The following is a 14,884-nucleotide window of genomic DNA, read 5'->3' on the forward strand; positions in this document are numbered from 1 at the left end:
GCAAAGGTACTAAGTGCTCGCCAAAGAAACTATCCACAGATAAAGAGAGAGTTTTGGGGTATGGTTACAGCCTTGAAAAATGGGAAAGAGTACCTAATTGGTACATGTGTGGTTGTAGAAACAGATTGTTTACCACTTCTTGGGATGATTACAAGCTATTCAACACCAGACATTGCTATGTTGTGGTGGATTGCATACATTAAGTCCTTAAATCCTGAGTTTAAGCACATTGCAGGTAAAGACAATACAGTGGTAGATATGCTATCAAGGGCAAGGTATGAATTTGAGTCATATATGATTGATGAGGGAGATGATGTGGGCACAAAGTTCTATCTATCTCTCATGTCAAAGGTAACAATGTCTCCGTGACTAATCCACTTGAATTGTTCTTGAAAGGTCTTTATGAAGGTGATTGGCTTCTTATTGGAAGCTACCTGAGTACTCTAACAAAACAGGATGATTGGTCTAAACAAGAATTCAAGAGGATAGGCAGGAAAGCATATGGGTACTTTTTGAGGGATGGTTACTTGTGGAAGCATCCTAAACAAAGGGGTGCTACACCACAACGGGTTACTTAAGTAAAGCTCATGCAAGAGTTTCATGAGAGTCTATGGGTTGACATAGGGGTGTGTGGGCGACCTTCTCCAAGTTGAAAGAAAAATACTGTTGGAAGGGTATGTATAAATATGTATCTTAGTTTGTAGAGTCATGTGTAACTTGTCAAATGTATTCAAATGTTCGACATCGTGATGGATTGCACCCTACATATCCACTAGTCATGCACTATAAATGGGTTATGGATCTAGTCACAATGCCTTTAGGACTCTGGCAGATGAGATATTTGGTTCTTGCACAAGAGGACCTAACTAATCAAGTTGAAGGAGGAACATTAAGAGATAAAACCACAGAAGCTGTGTGCAAATTCCTTCTTGATGAGGTGATTTGCCGTTATGGTTGTGTGGGAAAGATCACTGTAGAAAGATGTGAACTGGATGCGCAAGAAGCAAGGGATTTCTTTTCCAGATTAGGAATCAACCGCTTACAACCCTGAAGTCAATGGAAACAGTGAAAGAGGGCATCCTCTTATCATCAAATCTTTGGCCAAGGCTTGTGAAGGAAGAGTTGGTGAGTGGCCAAAACTGTTACCATATGCTTTATGGGCTGATCGTACAACACACAGCTTAGTAACTGGCTACATGCTTGCGGAGCTAATGTATGGTCAAAATCCAATGATGCTAATTGAAGATACAATTCCCACATGGAATGTACTACCTTGGCAAGAGGGGCTTAGCAGGGAAGGTCTCCTTGCATTGCACATAAGGCAACTAGAGAGAAGACCTGGAGACATTGAGGCTGCAAAACAACGACTCAAAAATGCAATGTTGAAAAACAAGGACTACTTTGATAATCAATATCGGCTTAGGAACAAAGCAATAAACAAAGGTGACTGGGTTTTAGTGTATGATAATAACCTTGATAACCAGCACACGGTCATGTGTAAGTTCTCAAAAAGATGGTTTGGACCGTATGTTGTAAAACATGTGCATGAAAATGCTACTTATAGCTTGTCTGAACTAGATGGTACAGAAGTAAAGATTCCTATTGCAGGAAAAAGGATCAAAATGTTTAAGAGAAGAGGAGACAATGATCCAGAAGATGTTGATGACGAGGAAGACCAAAACATAGGTGAAGATCAAAGTGAAGATGAAGCTTTGGAATCATCCAGTGAAGAAGAAAGCAAGGAAGATGTACAAGAGGGCTAATCTTACAAAGAGACAATGTGGCACATACCGGAGGATGTGCAAGTTTAGAGGGGGTGGATGCCGTGCTGTGACATGTACATAGTGGGAGCACATACTACAAGAGTTATCTTGTAACTTTTTAGATACATAATTATATTTCCTATAATGTACATATGCATATTTAAGTATAATAATATTCTTTCTATCTCATCCTATTATTTATCTCAAGGGTAACCTATTCTTACTTTACCATTAGAAAATACTATGGGAAAAGCGTCAATAGCTCCGCCTCTTTAACTTGGGGCAAAAAAACATTGATTCTTTATTTCTACTATCTCATTATCATCTCACACCCTAGCTACATCCTATATCTAGGGTAAACTCCAATATATATATATTCTATGTATTTTTTGTATTTTTTTTATATTTCATTTTAAATAGCTACTAGGAGGGAATCAAATCCTAGTGGGACACTAGGTGGCATGATTTCAAAGATACACTTATTTTAGTGCAATATTGCAATCATGATTGCAAAACTTTGTCAAAGAGCAATGTCATGCTTTCATATGGCATGAGGTGTCCTTTGGAATCAAATGAAAGTTTAGGCTAAGGGGACCACAGGAAGACTTTTACTGCCAGAAATGGACCCAATTTTGATGATTTTTTTACACAAGGTTCCAATCCGAATTGGAAAACGATTTTAAAATGGAAGTCGTAGCTAATGAGCTGAATTTTCTGTCCATATTTTTATTGTTTTATTTGGAGCCACGGTTGAGGAGATATGATCAAAATACTGGACCCTAGTCTGCCCACATCATGCAGAGACAGCTCATTTCAAGTTTTTCCAGTTTCTGTTCACATTGGCTCCTCTTCCTGTATAAACCCTTGGGGGTTCCCTTCACCTATAAAAGGGGCCTCTTCTTCCTTGAAAAGTACTCAAGCATTCAAGCCATTGATGAGAGGAATTCATGAGGGAGTGAGTAGTAATGCCAAATTGTACTTAGCCATTAACATAAGACTAAGCCTACACTTTCTCCTAGAGGAAGACTAGCTATTCTTGCACGCTATCCTTGGAAATTATCCTTCTTCTTCTCTCTCCATCAATAATGGTATCGAAGGGTTTGTCAAGTAAGATGTGTTCTACATTGATATTTTCTTGATTTTTTATTGTTTTCTTTTTCATCTCTAATCCGATATATATATATATATATATATATATATCTAATTTCATCTCCTTAACCAAACCTATCTCTCTCATTCTTAGTAATTCATCCTCTCTACAAATTCTAGGTTCTCCTTGCTACAGGTACATCTCTCCCCGCAGTATCCTTATTGCCTACGGACAAGAATAGGGTTTGGGAGCGAAACTTCTCATCTCTTCACTTCTGTCATATCTACATTCTCACATACTATCCTAAATGAATAACCCACATGATGATAATTTCTATCACTTTCACTCTATATGATCTATTAGAATTAACGTATGGATTAGCCATAAAATACACTTTCAACAACGTATAGTGTTTCTCTTTGGCCCAGAAAGGCTCAATGAAATACTTCTATCACTGGATCCCATCATACTACCTCTCACAGACTGTAACTTTTCTTTTGACGTAAGTGTAGTTATCTTGCTATGAACCAAGAGGATTTGTACACAACTAATCCCAATCACTAGACAAAATATATATATTATGGTAAGAACAAAACTACAATTCCAAAGAACAATTTGTAGCCTATTTGATCACCCAAGATTGAATGCCATTAACTCATCTATCAACCTTTTCATATTACCCATGATACGATATGACCATAGCCTTGATGTTTTCATCTTTGTGTTGTTTTGACATTCTCTTTTGTGTTCTTTCTTTGTGTGTGTGAGTGCAAGAGAGAAAGAGTGAAACTTCTTTCATTTCACTTCCTTCCAAACCCTGGTCTTCATGAAATCTATGGATTAACTCCTTCATATAGTTTTTGGAGTTCTCTCACAAACTCTCACAGCCAAAAGCCCGGTGCTTTCCTGGCAAGACCTCAAATTTCTCGACAACGTTCCACCTCAGCAGCTCCAGAGTAACTCATGCGGTAGGGTGGTTTACTGATAGGTTTACTGTCTGCGACCACATCGATGCTATGTTGCACGGATCGTGTTGGTGGTAATCCTGATGGAAAATCATTAGGAAAAACATCGTGAAATGCCTTTAATAAAAATTTTAAATCACTAGAAACTGTTGCTTGTTGAGAAGTAGCGATTGGTGGAAGAGATGAGAGAGAAGCATGCAGCGTTGAGGAATGTTCAACAGATTCAATGTTAGAGAGAAAATGAGACAAGAGTAACACAATAAAACTTGATCTATTTCATTATAAAAAACGACCTACATAAGCTCAGTTGTACATATCAGTGGTGAAGAAGGTACATCCTTCTCTCCTAACAACAACACATGTGCGCCATGGGATGCAAACATAAAGCTGTTGTGCTCGTAGCTATGCTTCAGTGATGTTCCTAAGCTATGCAACCATTCCCTAGCAAGGACCACCTCTGCTCTCTATATGTTCATAACATGAAAATTCAAGGATGTGGAGTAGCCTTGTACTTCCAACGGTACACCTCAGACTTGAGTATCACAGACTTCGGCATCATGTCCATTCATCATTGCTACCTTGTAGCGGTGGGTACTCAGAGTTTGAGGCAATTTGAGTTTTTTCGCCAGTCCATAATTAATGAAATTGTGAGTAGCACCGTCATCTACCAAGATGCGCACCTTTTGCCCTTGCAGAGATCCGTGCATATATACTAACTCATGTGGTACGAAGGTCTGTTGCCACATGGAAGCTATGACACAACATTCATGCACCACCTTGGTGTGTGTTACTTCCACTGTAGAGAATCGTGAGGAAACTCAAGAGGTAGCAGTTGCACAGTGTACACTGCACTGTTTTCTCCTTGCCATGAGCAACAGATTTCCCCTTGGGACAATCCTTTTTTCCATGACCGCTTCCCAAGCATTGAAACATAACTTCTCTTTCTTAGCCTTATCAAAGTCCTCAGGAGAGAAAGGACCTTTAGACCCCTTGGGTTTTTTAGCTGCTTCAAAATTGGCTACTATAAATCCTTTTATTGTGCCCATACAGTGTGCGTGTATTACCTTGTGTATTAGCAGGCACGTGTTATGATGTGATTTCTTTTCATCCGGATCATCATGAATGTGTGCTTTCACTATGGCTTCCTCAAGTGTTTTAGGGTCTACTCCTTAAGCTCTGGCGTTAGACCGCGGATAAACCCACGTACTTGCTGAAAGGTGTCTAGTCCTTCCAACTTGAGGATAACATCCCGATAGTGAGATATATATTCAAGTAATAATGGATATTGGCGCATGGAACACGTGTCCCAAGCTGTCCAATTTCGATCTGCCTCATTTGTAGGCAAGATTTCTTTGCGAAACATATTCTGAAAGGTTGCCCAACTCTGTGGTATGATATTCCTTTCCTTGAGAGACATCCACCACTTGTAGACCTTGCCTTTCAGAGTTAAGCTTGTTTGCAGTGCTCTGACTGCGTCCGGAGTACGTCGTAAGGCGTGAATTCCATCCCACTTGCTGAGAAAGATATTCACTTCATCCTTATTATGATCTTGGTCTTTGCCCTTAAAAGTCGGTGGTTTGGTGTTTTTCAACAACGCATCCACCTCTTTTGCAGTGAGAGTGTGCAAAGCATTGGAAGATGGACCCTGTCCATGATCAGAAGGGCCTTGCCCCTGTGTAGCAACGTGCTCATGCATGTGCGTGTCAGCAGCAGGACTCTTGGACTATTGTTGCATAAATTGTATCACTAACGTAGATAATTTAGTGACGTTTCACTTAAAGATGCAAAATTTCCTTCCATGACTGATATGCATGTCTGAAGTGCATGAAATTCTTGAATATCAAGCAGTTCATAAGCGTCGTCACCCGTCGTAGCGTCGTGGACACTCCGTGAGAGCATCCGGCCGCAAGCCATCATGGGCAGGATCAGGCATTTGATGCTTGAAATCAAAAGTCATATTAATATTTGAATCCATGGCAACACCGTGTAGTGGAAGGAACAGAAGGAAAAATACCTTCAGTCGACGAAAAATAATCACTTAGTCGTAATTGGCACCTTAAATGGTAATTAGCCGTGCTAATTATGTTGGTTGTCCAAGTTGTAATCAATCCACAAATCCACCTGTGCAGGTACCCTGCTTGGACACGTCGTAGCCGAATTGGTTGCAATTGTTATTGCTTTAGTGTAATTGACTCTATGAACACGGTCGCTAATGAATCAATTTGAAAAATTTATCGACTATGTAAGGGATCGTCGACTTGCTGATTTTCTACACGTAGCACGTAGGGTAGTATCTAATTGCCGGCCCCTTCGCCGATCATAGCCGAGTATGTGGTCATAGTGTGCGATTATCTTGGGTTCGAAGCTGCGATGCGACCTCTGTGGGTACTCGCCCTTAGGTGATTTTAAGTCCTAAGGCCAAGGGCCTTATGCGTTTTTAGATGTGAACACAAAGCTCACAGAGGCTATGGCCGTCAAGCAGGCAGCATGCAAGGCAAGAGGGGGTGATGTCAAGCGGGGTGATGAGAACGGGGCGCTGCCCCTGTGTCGAGTAATGCCCAGCACACCGTGGCGCTCTTGCTGAGCCCTTGGGTGGTAGCAAGAGAGAGTCTCCACGGCATGCAACATGAAAAAGCTTTCTTTGGCTTAGAATCACCATGCCCTCCTTTCCCCAAAAAAGCAACTTGGCTCTTGATACCAGTGTAAAGCCTAGGGGAGACTAAAAAGCCTCGAATCCACCTCCAACCTCCCACTATATAGGCCAAGCTCCTAGCCCTTTGCCCTAGCTGGATTCCCTTTCCACATTGCCTAGTCCGGCCCTTGACCCAGTCCATGACTCCTTGGCCTTGCCCTTGTCCTGAGACACGCGCACACACACACACACACACACACACAGCTCGGACCAACTTTGGTGGTGCAAGCTTTGATGTGCTGGAGAGACAGAGAGAGAGGCTCCACCTCGCCCTGCGAGAGACTTGATCAATTTGTTGGAGAATTAAATTGTGTTGATTCTATATTGAGCTTACATGATTGATGGCATCTAATTGGTACATAATTGATGCACATACAAAATTAAACAATATTATGCTGCTATTTTGTTCTCAAACTTGATTTGTTGTAATAACTCATTTCTGTCCAAAATTTTGCATAAAACCTATCTCTGCAACATCACATACGCTAAAGCTGACCGCTCTCTCTCTCTCTCTGTGTGTGTCGTTCTCATGAAATGTAAATGTTTACAAAGATTTTAATCTAAGGAGACATTTGGCGCATGCAACATAGCAAGGAGTGCCTTCAAATGTTAATACTTTTTGAAGCATTAGGAGCATACAAAGTACCTTCAACACATTTTGAGAAAAACATCAATCTCTTGTTGTGTTACATAAAAACTCTTTGGCGAGCTAAACATCATAGCGCTTGCATTCAACATTCAACATACATCAAGTAGGCAAAGTGGTTGTCGATTGTGTTGGATGAAGTAGAGGAGGCCGTCTTTGTTTAGAAGAGTGGTCGCCCTCACCGTCGCTCTCGCCTTGCATGCTGCTCCCTTCATTGTCGCCCGAACGACCCCCTTCATGAGGTTGCTTCTGATTCCACATCTACTCCTCCCTAATGGCCTGACCCTCGCACGCCTAACTGTTCGTACCACTTGTTGGTGTACCCCTGTAGAGTGAGATACTCCGTGATGGCCTGAGTCCATGCTTTTGATCCGTACGGTCGCCGTCACTCTCACCTTGACTGTTTTTGCCTTCATTGTCGCCCGGAAGACCCCCTTCATGAGGTGGTTTTTGGTTAGTTATCGGCCAGCTTGCGAACGTGGCAAGTTGGCGACCTTGCCCCAGTGGCGTCAACTATCCATGCTGGCCTGTTTCACGCCGAGTACCCCACACTGTTTCCCGGCGAGTGCCCCACGCTCAGGCAGCGCGTGGAAATGTGGTCCCAGGCGACTCAGCTGCATTCAACGTGCCACTGCTGTACCAAACAGTTATTCTCTCTCTCTCTCTCTCTCTCTCTCTTTTGCTTAGTGCAAAGTGCGGGGCAGGAGTTACTCTCGCTTACTTTGCAGTCCGCAGGCTTGGCCTTGCATTGCATTCAAATGGAAACCAAAGCCGAGAGACGAGGGCAAGGAGCATTGCAACCGGCATTGCAGGATAACGACGATGAGCCTCCAGTAGCAAAGTTCGGGTTGCCTGCTAGCTTCGACACACGTGAAACAAGACACTGGGTAAGGACTCTCTCTCTCTCTCTCTCTCTCTCTCTCTCTGTGCAGAGCGGTGTATATAGAGCTCGAGTGGCGGGGAACTGCAGGCCGACTCGACTGTCTTGAACTCTCTCTCTCTCTCTCTCTCTCTCTCTCTCGTGGAGGCGAGTACTTCAGTATGGCCAAGATGTGTGCGTTTCCCACGGTCGCCTTTAGCCTGACATGACGGGGCTGGGTGGAAGCAAGGAGTCTTTGGCACACAAGATGGAATAGTGGCGATGGAATAGTGGTTGAGCAATAGAATTAGGAATTCTGTATTAATTTTACCTTTGATTAATCTTCCGATTTTAAAATGAAGGCTGAGCAACAGAATTAGGAATTTTATATTAATTTTTTCTTTAATTTGTATTACTATTTTAAAATGAAGCTGGATTGAGATTGTGACTTTGCAGTTGTTGTTTGTGAGTTTGAGATTAGTTCACACGTACATGCGTTCCGCGCATGTACACGTGGGCACACACAAACACACAATAAACAAACATGTTGGATATTGCAAGGTGCTCAGTTAGCCATGACTCGATACCCTTGCTGTGGTTCCACCGGACAAGATTCCATTGGGGACTCCCACAACGCCCCCATTGACTTGTGTACACCACCGGCCTTCGAAAGCCATGAACAACCAATTGATCTTTGCACACCTACCCTTGGGAAGCCACACATTATATCGAGAGATTCGGCGATGACAAAGTCAATGCTCATAAGCAATGGGAAGATCATTGTCCCCGGAGCTAACAATGATGCCATTGAACGATGCTCACCGGCACAAGGAGGTGCTATTGGTAGTCTGCAAACACGAAAGGTAATTCTTGCTGTAAATTAACTTCAATAGTTGGATAAAAATTATACTTATCGCTTGATCATGCTTTCATTTTGGTAGGTGATCGCATCAAGGATCCCAAAGACCCTTAGGCGTTCTGCTCGCCAAAAAGTGGAAGGACAATGATGCCTCTTCTATTGCTATCCCCAGGCATTCCGAGAGGTTGAGGGCAAAGATCAAACAAGATCCCTTTTTTTTTTAGAGCCCTCTTTGGCAATATTGTGTTGAGTAGTTTTATTGTATGCAATCCTTGTTGTAACACTTCAACTTTTTAACAAAGCAAGGTCTTCATTGTGTTGAGCTTATATGTGAAGCTACTCAATATATGGCTTCTCTATATATGGCACATAGGTCCCCTCTATATATACATCATCTCATGTGTGTATTCTACACACTTTGGGGTTCTATTTCTGTGCTCTCTCTCTCTCTCTCTCTCTCTCTCTCTCTCTCACCCGGGGGATTCACTCTATATACAAAATAGGATGTCACCTGCGAGCAGACAACTTTGATAAAACCCCTATATACGACTCATATTAGGGAATATGACCCCCTTTCTACGCTTATATAAGAATCAATGAAAAAAACTATCATATCCCTATCTTACATATAAAATTTAAGTCTCACATGATCTAACCGAGTAAAGCTAGTAAAAGAGTGTGTAGCATAGTGATTGGCAACATACTAAGGAACCACTTTTGTTGATAACTAGATGTACCCTCAATGTGTCTTAGTTTGACTTTCAAATTCTGTGCCTGATCAACCTGCACTCTGGCTACTTGTCCAATTTTGACCCATCCAAAGTTGGTATAAATCAACCCTTGACCTGCTCCAAATGAGCCCTTATCTATGACCGGCTTGATGCAAAATTTAATGTGTAACCTTATAAAAAACTTTCCCATAATTCATCCAAGTTATAGTGTACACCGGGACCAATCATATAAGTAATCAATCCGGGTCGGTCCCCCCTCCCCCCCCCCCTTTACGTATAATACCCCCCTCCCTTATTTTTAAGCTTGGGAGATAAATTATTGGGGGCCTGCCCCTAACTTATACGCTTATGTAACTTGTAAAAAACCCCCCCTCCCCTAAACTTAGGTGGTGCGGTAAGTTTTCCATGGTGAATCCCCCGGGCTCTCTCAACATGGTATCAGAGCAGTACGTTTTTGTTTTCGATTTTTCTCCTGATCAAAAATTGATTTTGCAGAAACTACCTACCTAAGGGACCGTAATTGATGTGGTCTACAACATTGCAGAAGGAAGTTTTTTCAAATTCTGCACCGATTTTGAGTTATCGTTCGCGGACTGCGTACATACCCGAAAAGCAACTTTCGCTTTTTGTTTTTGATTTCTCTACTATTTGAAAACGATTTTGCAGAAACTACTCGACAAAGGGACCGGAATCGATGGGGTCTACAACTTTTCAGAAGGAAGTTTCTTCAAATTCTGCACCAATTTTGAGTTATCATTCACGGACTTCATACATACCTGAAAAGCAACTTTCATTTTTTGTTTTTGATTTCTCTGCTAATTGAAAACGATTTTGCAGAAACTACCCATGGCAAGGGACCGAAATCGATGTGGTCTACAACTTTGCAGAAGAATTTTTTTAAAAAAACATTCTTCACCGATTTTGAGTTATTGTTCGCAGACTGCGTACATGCCTTAAAAGCAACTTCGCTTTTTGTTTTTGATTTTTCTCCTGATTGAAAACGATTTTGCAGAAACTAGCCGCTCCAGGCATCGAAATCGATGAGAAACTATTTTCTTAAGCCATCATAATCAATGTGGTATATAACTTTACAGAAGAAAGTTTCTCTAAATTCTGCACCGATTTTGGGTTATCGTTTTGGACTGCGAATATGTTTGAAAAACAAAATTTTACTTTTTGCTTTTGATTTTTCTCATAATTCAAAACCTCTCGATTATATTTTTTTCTTCATCAATCATATATTTGTTACTGACGTAACTTTGCTGCAGAAGCCAGTTACATATTGTTCCGATTCAGTCGAGCCGTTGAAGATCGTCCAAATTCTATCGAGCTACTGTTGGTACATGATCTTTTGTTATATGATATACTCGTTCATTAATTCTCGTATAATTATTCTTTTAGAGATATAGTTTATGTCGTTTTATTGATAATTTCTCGTGAATACCATAGTGATTTTGATGGTACCATGATGATGTTTTGTTAGTACTTTGGTCATGGTGATTTTCGTTGATACCATGATGATATTTCATTGATACCATGGTTATTCTCGATGATGCCATGATAATGTTTCGTTGATACCATGGTTCTACTCGGTGATTCCATGATGGTGATTTTTGTTGATACCATGATGATGTTTCGTTGATACCATGGTTATTCTCGGTGATACCATGATGTTGTTTTGTTGATACCATGGTTATTCTCGATGATACCCTGATGTTGTTTCGTTGATACCATGGTTATTGTCAGTGATGCCATGATGTTGTTTCGTTGATACAATGATTATTCTCGGTGATATCATGATGCTTTTCGTTGATACCATGATGATTTATTCATTTTTATTGATACAATGATGATGTTTTCTTAATACTTTGATGGTATTCATTGATCACTACGTTGATAAATATTGTTTTATGTAGTATATACACATATCATTTACATCACGTAAGTACGCATCTTGTACTTTTACGTTCATGTACCATATGCTATCGTGTGTATATATGTCGTCAAAAGAGTGGCGTCGCGAACCATCTCTTATGACATTGTGAACGTAATTATTTCACTAACGATGCTAATAATTTTCATGACTATGTTTTTTTGAGTCTATGATCTATGTAGGATTGATCAAAGAATTGATTTCATGAAGAAAAACTTGGTGACAATAAAAGATGTATGAAGACATGTTTGGTGATGCGATAGTGATGACAAGCTACACAACAGATTCTTGGAGACACTTCTGATTACGAGCTAATCGATAGCCTTTACACCTCTTCATTGAACCTTTGTATTCATTATTGTATTTGATAGGATAGGAGTAATGTAACTCCTCATAAAACATTCATTGTAAAAGGAGTGATGTAGCTCCTCATAAAATATTCATTGTAAAAGGAGTGATGTAGCTCCTCATGAACAGTTGTATAATCAATGATTTTAATAATATAACGGTGGGTGTATATAGAGCTGTGGGTTTTTCCCTTGATCCCCCAAGGGTTTTTTCATCCACAGTTAGGGACCCTTATTTGAGCAGGGGTGTTGAGCTTATATGTGAAGCTACTCAATATATGGCTTCTCTATATATGGCACCCAAGTCCCCTCTATATATACATCATCTCATGTGTGTATTCTACACACTTTGGGGTTCTATTTATGTGCTCTCTCTCTCTCTCTCTCTCTCTCTCTCTCTCTCTCTCTCTCTCTCTCTCTCTCAACACATTGGCTATTGGTTGTTTATGTGACGATCCCTCTTTTCTCAACCTTTAATTGGGTCTTCATTATACTATGAAACCTTGCTCTTTTCTCACGCACACTAAGATTCACACAATGAATGCTAAATTTTGGTCCCCCCCTCCGCCCCCTTTTTGTAAATCCCTATCCTCTCTTCCCCTCTTTATATCCCTCTCTAAATCTTCGGTGTGACTACCTCTACTCACACTAAGTATGGCTAGACCATTTCTCAATGAAAATTTTAGAGTCCCTCTCTCACTAGTTACATTAACACCAATTCAATGCCACATGTGATCTCTCTCTCTCTCTCTCTCTCTCTCTCTCTCTCTCTCTCTCTCTCTCTCTCTCTCTCTCTCTCCCCCTCTTTATATCCCTCTCTAAATCTTCGGTGTGACTCTCTCTACTCACACTAAGTATGGCTAGACCATTTCTCAATGAAAATTGTAGAGTCCCTCTCTCACTAGTTGCATTAACACCAATTCAATGCCACATGTGAGCCCCCCCCCCCCCCCCCCCCCCCCCCCCCCCCCCCCCCCCCCCCCCCCCCTCTCTCTCTCTCTCTCTCTCTCTCTCTCTCTCTCTCTCTCTCTCTCTCTCTCTCTCTCTCTCTCAAACACTTAATTAAGACGGTAGAATCACAAGTTGAGATAATGTGCGATTTTGTCAAAATAAGGGGAAAATACAATTTCATGATTGAGTACTTAGGATTCTGTATCAAAGCCAATCTGCTCTCCCATTGTAGCACTTTCTGGGGCATCCTCCTCATCATGTGTTCTAATAGGGAGTGATGGCCTAGCATGGAGATCTTCTACCTGTCTTCCATACATCTTCAAGCACATATCCTTTAAAGACAAAGGAGACACACCTAATAGAAGCATCACCTTTATTTGGTGTTTGCAAATGTTTCCCTTTTCAGACCAAGCACATGTGCAACATGCCCATATGCTCTCGGGGTTGTATGCAGTGTGCACTATCTCCGGGTTTGATGCACTTTGTACTAGTGCATGGGAGCGATCCTTCCCAGCTATTATAGACACATGCTCATCGGGAATTTTGATTGCCCTCTCAAAAGAATTTTCCACCAAATTCTCAATTGCATTGTTACGAACAAACTCTTTGGCCTTCATCATTTGAACGTACCAATAAAAAGGAAGAGCCGTGGAGGTTAATTTGTGTAGCAGCCAATTAACTCTTCGGCCAGCCATCTTCTTTGAGCTCCCAAGAAATTTAGACTTCAAGACACCATGGTAGGCTTCGATGGCCCCATTTGTATCTTGACCTGAATGTGGGAGTGTCCTGGCTGCACGCACCCACATGTCTACAACCAAATGCACATATGTAATCAAGCCTAGAAAAGAAAATGAAGTGTTTCAACATGACCTAAAGCCACCATACGTACCAATTTTTGGGTGCCAATATGTTTTGAAGTACTCAATGAAGGCCTCCTCCGCATGATATTCGAGGAAGAAGGAATCTAGCATGCCTTGAATATGTTCCCGTGTTTCTACCTTTGACGTGCTTGAAGGCCCTCGCATGTGCATGATGAATCCAAGGCTATGAAACATGGAAGCCCTAGTTGGCCATCCCCGTACCTTCCTAACAAGATGCTTGAGCCAACATCGACGCACATGCCACAAGAACAAGTAGATTGGAACATTGAAGACGTGCCTGGTCGCACATTGAAATCAATGAGAAATCAAAGAGAACCAACATTGTGCATTTATGTACAAGATAGAGGGAGGTGAATAACTAATTGCAGAAATTTCTGTCTCTGCATCATCTACCATGAAAGCAGAAGGTTCCCAACATTTATGGTAATCAAGCATAGAATCTCTAAATTGTGATAGCCATGTGGAAGTCACCTCGAACGTGGCACTTGAAGTCAAAACCCAAGCTACGGGCACGCCATTGCGATGGGCATCGAAAACCAAGATAGTATACAAGTGGAACTATAATCGAAAAAGGCAATCATTTCATTATGCCAGCAATAAAATACATGCAGGTCAAGAATTGAAGTACATACGTTGTATTTGTTTGTTCCGAATGTGGCATCCATTGCAATAAGGTTGTTATCACCATACATTTTGCACATCTCCTGTGTTGCCATGCCGATTGAATGCCAAGAATGAAATCCTTGCCATGTGCGAGGTCTTGCTCTTGGCAGATGAAAACCATAGCTTCATTCTCAAGGCACCACCGCCTAGTGCTCTCGGCATCGTCCTCGTGCAATTGAATTGTCTCAACCGCTATCTTTTGTGCTATGTTGAGAATGTCACGTATTGAGAGAAAATCATCTCTCGTGGTAGAACGTAGGAGATCCAATGTAAGTTGATGGTGCAAAGCCTTGATATGTCCATCCAATACCTATTGAGGAGTGAACCCTCGCCGAAGTAGATTATACACCCATAATTTCTTTTCCTTGGACAACCATGGAGAGAACAAAATTTTAGAACCCTCACCATGACAAACCAAATTATCCTTATCGGTATGATAGGGATGAACATATGAGATCAACCCAAGGCTTTGATCACGTTGTAGACGGCTAATATTGAAATGGC

At 41.3% G+C, this 14,884-nt stretch overlaps 2 protein-coding genes across 2 annotated transcripts; one reads left to right on the plus strand and one right to left on the minus strand.

The window, feature by feature from the left end:
* Positions 1-7,851: 7,851 nt before the first annotated feature.
* On the plus strand, positions 7,852-9,196 carry LOC147433086 (uncharacterized). Its single transcript, XM_086491704.1, has 3 exons — positions 7,852-8,043; positions 8,585-8,878; positions 8,957-9,196. The coding sequence occupies exons 1-3, from the start codon at positions 7,915-7,917 to the stop codon at positions 9,020-9,022; spliced, it is 489 nt and encodes a 162-aa protein (XP_086347830.1). The 5' UTR covers positions 7,852-7,914; the 3' UTR covers positions 9,023-9,196.
* Positions 9,197-13,027: 3,831 nt separating this feature from the next.
* Positions 13,028-14,409, minus strand: LOC147433087 (uncharacterized). Its single transcript, XM_086492033.1, has 6 exons — positions 14,350-14,409; positions 14,189-14,275; positions 14,078-14,097; positions 13,919-13,996; positions 13,726-13,844; positions 13,028-13,644 (listed from the first exon to the last, which is right to left on the minus strand). The coding sequence occupies exons 1-6, from the start codon at positions 14,407-14,409 to the stop codon at positions 13,028-13,030; spliced, it is 981 nt and encodes a 326-aa protein (XP_086348159.1).
* Positions 14,410-14,884: the final 475 nt, after the last annotated feature.

This window comes from Adiantum capillus-veneris, chromosome 20 (genome assembly GCF_014529385.1).
Source record: "Adiantum capillus-veneris isolate H3 chromosome 20, ASM1452938v2, whole genome shotgun sequence".
Taxonomy (NCBI): domain Eukaryota; kingdom Viridiplantae; phylum Streptophyta; class Polypodiopsida; order Polypodiales; family Pteridaceae; genus Adiantum; species Adiantum capillus-veneris.

Bases quoted from the DNA above. Each gene is read 5' to 3' on its own strand.
- LOC147433087 (XM_086492033.1), bottom strand. From the start codon at position 14,409: ATGTATGGTGATAACAACCTTATTGCAATGGATGCCACATTCGGAACA. The intron at 13,845-13,918 runs GTACGGGGATGG...AGGGCCTTCAAG, and splicing joins TCAAGCATCTTGTTAGGAAG to CACGTCAAAGGTAGAAACAC. The intron at 13,645-13,725 runs GTACGTATGGTG...ATTTGGTTGTAG, and splicing joins ATATTGGCACCCAAAAATTG to ACATGTGGGTGCGTGCAGCC.
- LOC147433086 (XM_086491704.1), top strand. From the start codon at position 7,915: ATGGAAACCAAAGCCGAGAGACGAGGGCAAGGAGCATTGCAACCGGCA. The intron at 8,044-8,584 runs GTAAGGACTCTC...CAAGGTGCTCAG, and splicing joins CACGTGAAACAAGACACTGG to TTAGCCATGACTCGATACCC. The intron at 8,879-8,956 runs GTAATTCTTGCT...TCATTTTGGTAG, and splicing joins GTAGTCTGCAAACACGAAAG to GTGATCGCATCAAGGATCCC.